The sequence below is a fragment of the Morone saxatilis genome, unplaced genomic scaffold, assembly GCF_004916995.1.
Source record: "Morone saxatilis isolate NCDOM2014 unplaced genomic scaffold, NCSU_SB_2.0 Contig4, whole genome shotgun sequence".
Lineage (NCBI taxonomy): Eukaryota > Metazoa > Chordata > Actinopteri > Moronidae > Morone > Morone saxatilis.
In genome coordinates, this window is record NW_023339984.1 from 7238675 (window position 1) to 7251371 (window position 12697).

Genomic DNA, 12697 nt, shown 5'->3' on the forward strand with positions numbered 1-12697 from the left:
TATATATATATATATTTTAAATCTTTGAGCTCTACCAAGATTAGAAACTAATAAATAGAGCTCATTTGTATTCATAGTGTTTAAGTGATGTAATGTTTTTTGTTTTAATACAATAATGGTGTCATTGAATTTTGTTCTGCCCTAAAACAAAGATTGACAATTTGTTAAAATGGTCATCAGGGACGATATGTACTAATACCAAAACATTGTGTAAAATATTGCACATGTCTTGTTGAACTTATTTCAGTGGGATTTTCATGAAACCTTCATATTCAAAATATTCATTTTTCTCTGAGTTTAAACTATTAGTGTCTGTTTTGTTTTGCATGTAATCTGCACCTCATGAATCTTTCTATACGTGCTTTGACTCTAATTTTTATCACCGTTACTGCAGGTATTTGCATGAACGTTTCAGCCAACTACAAGAGGAGGTGAATCTGCTGAAATCTAACATTATGAAGTACAAGGTACAGATGAAATGCATCTAGTAATATGGAAATGTAAAGCTGATTTGGAGGCTTACGAATCCTGCCGCAATTCATTTGATTTCATTAACTTTGTATTCTTATGCATGCACACTGAAAGTACAAGAGGTTGCTTTTATTTAAAATGTTCATCAAAGATGTTTTTACCTCCCCACAGACAGCTCTTGAGAGGAGGAAAAACTCCAGCACATATGGGAAATCAAACAATAGTCCCCTCACTGGAGTCCTCTCGGCCAAACAAGGTGAAAGCACAAACTGTTCAGCTCACTCTGAATTCTCTTTAAACTCTGACATAAAGAGATAAAAGAGCAGCTCATCTGGAAAGTGTTGAAGGGCAGTAAAGTATCGTATGTCACCTTTTGCAGCATGTAGAGTAGCTAAATGCAACCGATTCTCCCTTCAGTGTAACAAATCAGTTTCGTTCTTTGGTTCTAGCTGCGCCTCATTGCATTATTTAATATTTTTGTGCCGATCCTTCAAGCCACCGTCCGGACACCAGCTGGGTTACTAATTGTATTCTGAGTGGTGGAGAGCACCACTGGCAGGGAAATGAGCCTGCCATGATGACTGACAGTTGCTGGCAGAAGCAGCACAGTGGGTTCCGGAGTTAAAGTTAGGAGAGTGTCACCTAGTAGACAGCTGTTTCTAACTCTCCATCTCTGTCTTGCTCTTGTCATGCTGTTTTCCCCATCTCTTGTTATATTACCATGTTCTCTCTTTTATCTATTTTTTAAGTTCTGTGAAAGTTTTATTGGCAGGTTGTAGGTTAGTACCAAACATATCCTGAGTAAATGAGGCCAAGTTTCCGTCGATGGCGTCATTAAAACATGTAGCTTCAATTGAAAAAAGGCCTTCTCCCTCCTCTTCATTCCCTTCCTATCACACTCTCTCTGTCTGCTTCACTTGTATTTTTCCTCTCCCCACTCTCCTCTCCCTCTCCTTATTAGTCCAGGAGATGCTCCTGGAAGAGCAAGGCTGCAGCCTGCCAGCAACGCCTCAGTCCATCCACGACCTCAAGTCCCTGGCCACGGCTCTGCTGGAGACCATCCACGAGAAGAACCTGGTCATCCAGCACCAGAGGCACACCAACAGGTAATGCTCCTCCATTTCACAAGGGTCATCTTTTTCACTTCATCCATCTGACACACTTATAATGTTTGCCTACCTGGTTCAAGAATCCTCCTCCACCTCCAAGGCAAACACTGAACTCTGTCACACGAATACACAACAGTGCTGTTCATCAGTCCCACGTAACCTGACCCATAGTATTTGGTCTGCAGGATCCTCGGAAACAGAGTCTCAGATTTGGAAAGGAAGCTGAAGACGTTGGAGGTTTCAGGACTGTGGAGCCTTCCAGGTGGGTGTTAAATCTTTCACCCAAAAACTAAAACATTTAAGCTGTAGTACATTGCGGTCTCATTACTGAAATCCTGACCCCCCCCCCAAATCACTTAATCTAACACCAAACACAATACAGTTGTGAAACAAAGTCATTCTTTCAGGTTTTAGAATATGAAAACAAACAACAAGTGATACATTTCAATACATTGTCTCTTATTAAACAGTGTTTCAATGGCACAGTCATTTGTCAGTGAGATAAATTATTTTAGTTTGTGTATAAAATAATCATATTTGTCAATTACCATACATTTATATAGATTTTTAGAATGTTTCTGTATAATCCAGCAAGTACACATTGATTTTTAAGAATACAGAATTATGGCAAAATGGGTAAAAATGTTTTTATATAAATAAAGTTGTTACATGGCCAGGACCTGAACTGTACCTCACTGGGAAGTAAGACATCAGTCTCAACCTCTGTGTGTATCCACTATCCAAATACTACTGTACCATCTGCTTTGGCCTGGTTGGTACCTAACTGTAGCACACCATTAGCAAACATGACCATGTGACTATGGGTGTGTTTGTGTGTGTTTACATAAAGGAAATTGCAGTTAACTCGTTATAAACCGTGACATTTCTGTCCCTCTTATAATTAATAATTTGTTATAGAAATTTGATACCATTTTGTGCCTCACCTTTGTTGCTCTCCAATCTCATTTTATCATTTGTTTCTGTATGAGTAAAAAACATAACCCAGGGTTGTTTTCTCTAAATGTTCCAGCTAACAAACTAGTTTAAATTGATTTCACTTCTTCTCTCTTTTTTTATCTAATTACATTTGATATGGTTTTATGTTCATAACAATGTGTCTTTCTCTCTCTCTGGCTGCGTCTCAGGCTTGACCTACCGCGTATCCGTGGGAATTGGGAGTATGTATTCCTTCTGCCCCACTTAGCCCATCCATGCCCTCCACTATGTCATGCCAGGACCAATCTGGGCAGACGCCCAGAGAGCGTGTCACCTCATGCACACCGTTTACAATGTGTTGACTCCATTGACCACCCGCTCATATGTCTGTTCATGATATCATTGACTGAAGCAGGCTGCCTGAATATCACACACTGATCCTTTTGGTTCTAGTAGATCTGTCTTGAATTTTACACAAAGGCCATTTTTGAATGTCGGGGGTTGGGCATGTCTTAAGGACAGAAGAGACCTTTTTAAGGCAGGTTCATTTTAAAATGCGTTCCGATTCTAACTGGCGAGAATTTGAATCATAAATGCGAACAAGATATAGGTTGTTGAAAAGATAATTAGAATTGATTTAACATACTGCTTTTTAGGATATGAGATTGAAATTGAATAGTAAAATGTGCTCTCGAAGCTGCTGATTTTATTTATTTATAATTCTCTTTCCTTTATGTGAGACAGTAGAGAAATGACATACATATATATATACATTACATATATACCACACTATTTTATTTGCACCTATATCCATACCTTTTATATGAAGTAAACCCAGGCTTATGAATTATATACTTTGACATGCACTGTGTCTATAGTAGTGCTTCAAATCTGCTAAGACTGCTTCCCACTGTCAACAAACCTCATCCTCAGAACAGCAAACATATATTTAAAAAAAATAACTACCAAATCCAAACTGTATCAAAAAGTAGTATCCCAAACTACATTTTCAGATTTTCCAAATACAACCAGGAGACAAGTCAGTCTACCTAGAAAACAGCTCCCCGCTTCTCCCACTGGAGGGAGATGTTGTGCCGCGTATGAACCACACAGAGAGGTGGAGGGGCTGCGGCTGAATGGAGGTGCCCTGTCATGAGACCGTCATTCTCACCGCTATAAAACTGACAAGCATCCATTACTGAAAATGATTGCCCACATTACAAACACATTTAGGGGAATGTGCCGTTATTAGGGAATTTGTAGGCGAGGGCCCAGAGTGCCTGACGACCACACTGTCCACCACAGTTAGGGAGACAGAAATATAGAGAGGGAGATGCGAGCGTCTGTGGCCTTGATGTGATGTGAAGTTGGGCTGATGGATATTAAAGGCAAACAGGATAGGATGGAGGGCCTTGGCTGCCTACCTGAGGCCCGGAGAACACTAGAGGTGGCTACATTGTCTCCGGATGAGAGAGAGCCAAAAACAATAACAATGGTGTCCATGCAGCGAGTCAGATAAAGTTGTGATTGATAGATCCCCACCAGTCTTGCAGTCCACCCTACCTCCTCCCCCCCATGCTGAATGAGTGCAAGCTGAAATGTAGCACAGCAAGTGAAAGCCTGTCAGTGTGCATCAGCTATTGAGAAGACAAAGGTGGATACAGAAGGCACCCATATAGTTCTGTTTTGAAAAATTGACAGACTCTTTCCAGTTAAGAGGAAGGCATTTCCTTGTCACCCTAGAGCTAGACAGCATCCCAGTGTAGGGTTTAACCGTGTGACTGTTTGACAGACATGTTATGTTTCCTTATTTGTGATATAGAGTAGAGTATATGATCCTTAAATGCAGACGAGCCTGTTATGTTTGCATATACATATACAGGATGTATGTGTGTGTGAGACAGAGAGGGGGAGATAGTTAGACGGCTGGACAGGCAGCTGCCAGTCAGCTTTAAAGGAAGTCGCTCCTACCTCCTCCTGAGTGCTGCCTGGCTCCTGGAGACACACTGTCGAGCTCAGTCTGGGCTTTGCTCTTCATACCAGTAACCAACACCACCTTATTATTGGCTTTAAAAGGCAGCCTGCAGAACTCCTCTAAGGCCACTCTCTCTCAAAACTTAAAGACTCCACTAGGATGAAGTAGCAGAGTCTAAAAGCTACAGGCCAGCTAGCGGAGCTTAATGAAGAAGATATTTGCCTCTGGGAAACTGCTGACTTTTGTCTTTTAACATTGGTAGTATGATTGTACAACATCAAAGAGTCTGTTATTTTCTTTACAAATAAATACAGCTGTGAGCGAAGTCAGAAAAATGATGATATATCAATATATATATTAAGATCACAGACATTTAAATAGAGATTTTTCTTTACAACTGATACAATTAATTAATATCGCTTGTGGGCAGTGTTGCCAGTAAGTGAGAATGCTTAATGGCAATATATAATTCACAATGTCAGATGTACTCAGGACAAATGTTTTATTTGAGTTTTTTTATGTGGCTATATGAAATAGTCATTTTGAAATTAAAGGTTAATTTAGGAGAAACAAGACTACAAGTCTATCTCCATGCTAGTAGCTCTGTGAGAGGTAGGTACAGCAGTAATTCAAGATAAATGCAATGCCAACATGCTGATGTTTAGCATAATAAATTCACCATCTTTGTTTAGAGTTAACATTTATTCATTAGTATTTAAAACAAAGTACAGCTGAGGCTAATGGGAATGTCATTAGTTTTGCAGTTATTTGGTCACAAACCAAAGTCCTGGAGAAATTGAAATTTTGACATGGGATGACCAAAGGTATGATAATTTACCCTGAGGGGACTGGATTGCTCGTACCAAATTTCATGGTAGTCCAATAGTTTTTAAGACATTTTTAGCAAAAACCACAAATGTCAACCTCATTTTAGCGCTAGAGGGACCATGAATGTCTGTACCAAGTTGCATGGCAATCCATCTTATTGCTTTTTAGATATTTCAGTCTGGACCAAAGTTGTGGACCATCATTGCCATCCCTAGAGCCATGTCACTAAAACAGTAACGAGGTTTGATGCAGAAACAATCTAACAATGATTGAAACAGTTGCCTTGGTAAAAGAAGTCAAGGAACTTTCTAGATAACCACCAACCTCTCTTGGCGCCACCGGTTTGTATGTAGAAACCCTCAAGATCCAACAGCCCACACCCCACCTTCTCACTCACTGTTCCCAAATCAGTGTCAACACTGAGCATCCATAACAATATGGACTGCATTAATAACAATATGGTCTCCGTTCACCATTCATGATTCTCACGCATCGTGTCACCCAGTCATCCATTTTCTCATTCTTCTGTTTGTTTTTGTGCCTCACACTTGAATGGTCAGAGAAACAGGCCTATTCACAGGGTTTCTGTGACGTTAAAGGCTGATGTGCACACTTACAGGCTGGACTGTAGGCATGTGTCTATGTGAATACAGTTTTGTGTGTTTATTTGTGATGTCTGGTTTATAGTGCGCAGTCTCCTATGAGTAGCATATGGTGTCAGCCTAAGAGGCGTGCAGCCATCACTAATGAAGACAGATGACAGGGAATTGAAGCCACTTCCTGTGAGCACTGTAGTGCATACGTGCGTGTATGTATATACGCTGTGTGAAAGTACGCACAGCACAGCACAGCACAGCACCATACATGTGCTCGGATGAGCGCCATCCAATCCAGACATGCTCCAAACTTTCAGAACTACCACTCACTGTCTTTTCGTTGTCATTTGGATGTGACATTAACAGTGTCTGTTTCTTCCTGGTGGTCTCACAGGGACACGAGACATCACACTGAATGAAAACCTTCAACCGGAGCTTCATCCAACACATGCCACATCTTACCCAAACATGCATCCCAGAGTGCAGCCACCCAAAGGTGAGTGCGTAATTGTGTACAACTGGCTTCTCCAGCCATTGATAAGAGCACCCACAGCTAACGGCATAAACACTGCAATTAGCCACTGCGTGCTAAACACTCCTTGCCATCTTCCATGTTTAACCCTTAAGTCCTTTCCCTTCCCGCCTCCACTCCTCTCTGCTTTTCATTGGTGCAAGCTGCCCAAATGCCATGGCATTTTGGAAATGTGAAGCAAATTCTCGCCCGCTGACATTCAGAAACTTCTGCCGTGTTCCCCTTGAAAGGGGATGGGGGATGGGGGGCCATAAATATGGATGCCAGTTCAAGTAATGTTGCTTTCTTCTTGCGTGTTTTTTTCATGTGTGCGTGCATGGGAGAGGAGGTGGCTGGGACTCTATGTGCAGTCTTTAACCTTTTTGCCTGCACATCCACAAATATGGGTCAGTAATCCCCAAAGTGAGAGCATATTTTGGCGAAGAAGCAGAACTAAGCTGTTGCTATTGCCGAGATGCGGGGTGTCGCACTTGTCTTGCGTCCCCTTGTCTGGGGCACTGCTGCTATATTTAGCCTGTTGCCATGGAAGCACTTCAGTCACATAAGTAATTGAAATAACTTTCTACATTGGCACAGTGGTCCAACTCCAAAAGAGGAAAGTATTATATTATAGGCGTTGGTTTGTTAGCATACTTAGTTTATACTGGCTGTTCATCTGGTTTTCTTCATAGTGTGTTAGTGCAGCCCCACGTGTACAAATAGGTACTGAACATAGCTGTCTGCCCCTGAGAATCAACATAGCTTTTTTGATTCAAGTTCCTTTTTACAGGGCTTTTTAGCATCTTGGACTACTGTGTCAGTCTAAGATATAACTGCAAAGTGTGTAGATTGGGCTGAACTATGGACCTTTTATCTCTTTATGTCCTCGTGTTTTCTGTCAACTGTCATTTCAATTCTTTATACTTTATAATAATTAATAATATATTCTTTATTACCCTAACTCGAGCTAGAGTTCGGTATTAGTGTTAGTAGAGCCAAAATGATTAGTCGATCAATCGATTAGTCAATATACAGAAAATGTGTCTGCAACAATTTTGATAATCTATTCATATTTAATATATCTGAGTTGATAAATATCAGGCAAAAATGCCAGATATTTTCTGGTTCCAGCTTCACAATGTGAGGAATTGCTGCTTTTCTCTGTTTTACATTATTAAAAATTAAATAAAATTGGGCTTTCAGATGTTGGTCAAACAAAATAGGTAATTTAAAGATTTTCACTATAGTCAGTAGAATAACAAATATAATTGTTCACTTGAGCCCAAAGAAGAAGGTGATGTAGTTGTAGTCTTAGGTATGATTGTTGCTTGCAGCGTAACTCTTTCAGAGGAACAGAACAGGGCAAAAGTACTTGTTTTCTGATTTAACTATGGCTTCAGATCAAGTGAGTAATTAAAATGACCAGTTGTCTCATCTTCCCTCTCCCAGTTGTGTCAGACGGCAGAAGTTCACATGAGTCATTGTGGGAATGCCACACCGCTGGCAGCAACCTTGGCACAGATGGCGTCAGCGGGGAAGACGCACCTGCACTGCTCAACAGCCTGGAGCCTCTAGTGGGGGTGGAGACGAATGGGATTGACAGGAGAGGGGGAGAAATCGTGACCCTGACGGAAGATCGAGCTGCCTTAGAGCTGGAGGAGGGGCGAAGTCCTGTGGAAGAGGCGGGGCACGAGGAAGAGGGAGTTGAAGATGGAGAACTGGGTTCCACGGTAGAGGAAGGAGAAGAGGCAGCTCTGGCGCTAGGTGTCTCTGCGTCTACCGAATCAGACCATCCATGGCTTCCAATTAATCAAGCCTCTGTTAATCATTCAGAGGTGGGTCATCAGCCCTGTGACAATGGGTCTAATGATGTACCTGAACATATAGAAGCCTCAGTATCAATTCCAGAGAACCAGGCCACAAAAGTGCCGAGTACTGCAGAGTGTGACACCTGTCATAGTGACAACTTGGCATGATCTGAACATCACTGAGAGACTTAAAAAGCTTATTTAAATACTCTTCCTTGCCGTCCTTATTGATAGTTGCATTAATGATCCCAAGTTGCATTCTCACAGCGTAGCCACTGCTCACTAACTCCCTTTTCAACTCTGTTTTAGTCAATAAAACAGAAAACTCTTTTCCAGCCACCGTTGACAGAGCCGGACGTGCACTTTGCATGTAGACAGGCTTGTTGCTGCGCAGGAACAGACAATCTTGAAATCAATGGAGTTGCCCTACAGGAAAAAAAAATTAGCTGGGAAAATAACAAAAATGGCAACCTCAACTCCTGCGCCCCATATTCCCTTCTTCCTTTCCCCTGCGATGAGATAAATCCCAATTGTTTGCTTTCTTCTTCTTCCTAAGGGATGCCAATAAATTGAGTGCTGCATTTTGTTGTTAGTCTCATAGAGGTTCAAATTGGCTTACCAAAACATGTAATGAATGTGTTGTACATAGATGTAAATTAATAATGTTAATATAAGAGATTCTATTGATGTTTATTCATTTGTAAGGGTGAATGTTACTAATCAGTCAGTTTATATTTTTCCTCATTTATAAGTTGATATTCGGATGAGACTTAATGTGCCTTATATGTGGAAGTATTTACTGATATTTATAAATATAAATACGTAAACCTGCAATGTGACTTGTTTTTAAGTTGGTCTTTATCTTTAAAAAATATATCTGTGCAGTAAAAGTAAGGGATTAATGGTTGCAAGTGTTAGCTAAAATGAATGCATATGGTTAAAATAGGTAGCTAAAAGTAGCCCAATACTACATTAGTGGTAGCACGTGGCAGTAGTACACATGCAGACTTGACCAAACTGACCTAAATACTAAAATGTTTGGACTATGACATGTGGAGTCAACGAAGGGGTATTTGAGTTCATCTGACATGTCTGACAAAAAAGGCTGGGACCAACTGGTCTAGTAACATTGAAAGCTTTTGATTGATATTTGTATCAGCTCCTGCCTTAAGCTAGAAACCACACAAGCAGGAACTTTGTCTGATCAAAACTTCCACTCTGACACAGAGGCTGACTTTGTGAACTTGGTGTAATATTTGCTTGAGCTTTCACACACAAATGAGGTTCGTCTGATAGTAATGTTCTGAACCAGAAAATGAGCCCATATCCACAGAAAATCGCTCTGACTAATTTCTAAGTGTTCACAAGGTTAGTCTCTCATTAATTCTAAATGCAGCAGCCTCAGTCTTCTGATTGTTTTACAGATTAGAGGAGCTTAACTTGATTCTCTTCTTTCCAGCCTTGGGAGAGAATTGTTCCGGCATCACAAATCTACATTGAGTTGTCTAAAATCAAATAAATTTTCAAATTCTATTTTCAGTCGAATTAACATATCAATTTTTAGAAAGATTTATTGTCCATTTATGAGATTATTTTACATAATTTTTCACTGTCTAGGATTGTGTTTGTGTCCAAAGAAGGTACATAAATATACTAAGACACGCACAGTAAGCGCCTCAGTATGATTGTATGATTTAAAAAAAAAACAAAGTTAATGACCCTAAGAGTTTTCCAGCACTGTAAAATGGATGCGTAGACACGCCCGTTTTGTCTCGCAGCCAAAGTCCACTGTGTATTGAGAATCAGTGGTGAGGCCTCCTCTTCCTGCATGCAGGTGACAGCTGGCCTCTCCAGGCAAACACAGCGTCAAAGCCAGAATCCATGAACTGCTTATTCTGCAGAAGGCCACTTGCTATTTTTAATCTCTGACACAAAATAGAGGCGAGGAGAGAGAAAGAATTCGAGCTAGGCAGCCATGGTGTGTACCCAGCGTCGGCCCTGTGCCAGGCAGCTGATTTGGCACACTGCAGCTAGCCTTTTTTTTTTCTTTTTTTTTTTTTTCAAGGAGTTTGTTAAGTTTATAAACCAGATGGAATCTGAACTAATACAATTGAAATTGCAAGATGATACCAGCTTGCCATTGGGTTCCTTATAAAGTTGTTGACCAGTTTTTTTATTTTTGCATGCGTATGAATGCCTTAAAGTAATTCGAGAGCTTTGCATGTCTGTCAGAAAGGAAAGTTGTGAGATGCATTGTCTGATTCAGGGAAGCCATATCGGCTGCTCTTGCGGGGCGGTTAGACGTGTGACATGGATTGAAGTTGACAATATTTTTTTTATCTGTGTCCATCCTTTAGCCATCATTTTAAGCATTCCTGGCAAGCATTGTCACTTTGCTTTGAATCTTCTTTCAACATCCAATTACGACATGTTTTCCATGATCATCTAAAAAACATTTAAGCAGGTTTTGAAAAACAACAATGTGGCCCCAACTCAATTAAGTATGTTCAGAAACTAGAGCTTGATCGATAAATCAGACAATATTTGCTTACAACCCATATATCAATATCGGTGTATATTTTAGAAAAAGTGTCACTATTACATAGTTTGTCCACCAGAGAGCACTGACAGGTTTATTTTTCAAATGCAAAATGTCCTACTTGGTGCATGTCGGTCACAATTCTCCAACCCAAAAAAAATCGGGTAAATTCTAATATCGAAATTGGTATTGGCCTTAAAAATCCAGCATTGGTCAGGCTATAGCATAAAAAAAAACCTGAAATTTTAGGTGGGTGAATTCCCTTAATTAATATTGAACAGCAGTTTCAGCACATAAAGTAATTTATTCAAAGAGCAGGGAGACAAGGCAGTAGTAAATAGAAAAAGCTACAGAGGTGTATTGGTGGTTTACTTTCTCAATAATTACTTGAATTGACCTCATATAACCAAACAAACGACCAGCATAAACACACTATACGAGCTGATTTACTTGCTAAAGATTAATCGGAGACGTCGCCCCTCTGACCCCATTACCTGTCAGGATTTCATTGGCCAGTATTTGGTCTTGTCACAGAGCTGAAAGATTCAGGCTGCCTCCCCAGACCCCAGAGAGCAAAAGAGGATTGCTGAGAGCTGTTGTAGCCTCATCACCACTACAGATAAAATGAGGCTATGGTACCAGCAACTAGCTCTTGCCAAAACTAATCTTAGCCCCTTATCTGTTGACATGGCGAGCCATCCGGCCCCGCCTAGATGAAATTACGTAGACAAAAAAATGTGCATTGCGAAGTGCTTCGATTGGGCCCCCGTGCTGCTTAAATCACTCAGGTGTGTGTTTGCCTCTCTGTATTTGTGCTTGAAGGAGAGATCAAGGGAGGCATAATTTGTATGTGTGCTCATGCCTGTCCTGTGATTTTTATTGCTTTGTACTTAGCTCCAACCCTTTCATGTTTTAGATGTTGAGATGAGTTGTACCATATCATATAGACCACTAATCTTATCACAGTATCAACTTGCTTTGTTCTGATACCTTGCCCCCCCCCGCCCCGCCCTGATCTTACCCTCCCTGGGGCCTGGATAGTGGGAGAGACGAGCTGGGTCACAGCAATGCTCACTGGCTCTAATAAGTGTGACCAGGGAGGGTTTGACACTCCATCATCTCCAGGTCCTCCAAAGGCTTGAGGGATGGAGGGTGGACAGGGGCATGTGGAGCCAGCAGTTTCCAGGCCAACCACTCAGCAGGGTTAATTACTATACCAACCAGATGCACCTTCCAGTGATGGTCAGTGCCCTTATGATCCATGCTTCATTCGCTCACCTTGCTTTTTTACGCTTACCTGAGTTTTATCACGTGTTGCCTCCGAGACACTGGCGGAGCCCTGCAGGTTTGCTCCCCGGGTGCTCATTTTGAGGAGTGTAACTTTCTGCTCTGTTGCTGACAAGAGTGTTATTATCTGAGATAATAGAGGAAAGGCAAAAAAAATTAATAAAAAAACAGGCAAAATATGTCAGTCATCTTTTACCTGCTTGTTTCATGTGGAGTTAATAGTTCTAATGTATCACAGATATGATGTGCATAACTGCATCATTTGCTCAGTTTGCACTTTTATATGGATTCGGTATCTCTGTAATTAGGCTCACTGTGTGCATTTTCTCATCACTTGAGCTGTCAAACATGAATACAGTATAGTCAGTTGCACATAGATAAATTGCTACATAGTCTTAAGGTACATGACGCACTGATGTTGTCATGGTCCTGGCCTCTCTTGAACATTTTCGGTTGTTGGTTGATTTGATGTCTTATACACACTCACTTTAGATTCAAGAAAGAGTATAACATTTTGGGAAATGGTTCATTTTCTTGCAGTTAGTCAGGTGAGAAGATTGATATATCACTCTCATATCTGTATGCAAAATATCAAATTTAGCATAGCCAGGTAGCTTAGCATAACCCCTGTAGAGGA

At 40.8% G+C, this 12697-nt stretch overlaps 1 protein-coding gene across 1 annotated transcript in view; it reads left to right on the forward strand.

The window, feature by feature from the left end:
• Positions 1-9065, forward strand: part of ccdc149a (coiled-coil domain containing 149a) — a 14718-nt gene extending 5653 nt beyond the window's left edge. Inside the window, exons 7-12 of the mRNA XM_035675631.1 lie at positions 395-467; positions 643-727; positions 1433-1577; positions 1766-1842; positions 6310-6411; positions 7876-9065. Coding sequence (XP_035531524.1) covers positions 395-467; positions 643-727; positions 1433-1577; positions 1766-1842; positions 6310-6411; positions 7876-8402 — 1009 coding nt within the window. The 3' untranslated portion in view covers positions 8403-9065. The remainder of the gene's footprint in view (positions 1-394; positions 468-642; positions 728-1432; positions 1578-1765; positions 1843-6309; positions 6412-7875) is intronic.
• The last annotated feature ends 3632 nt before the right edge of the window (positions 9066-12697 follow it).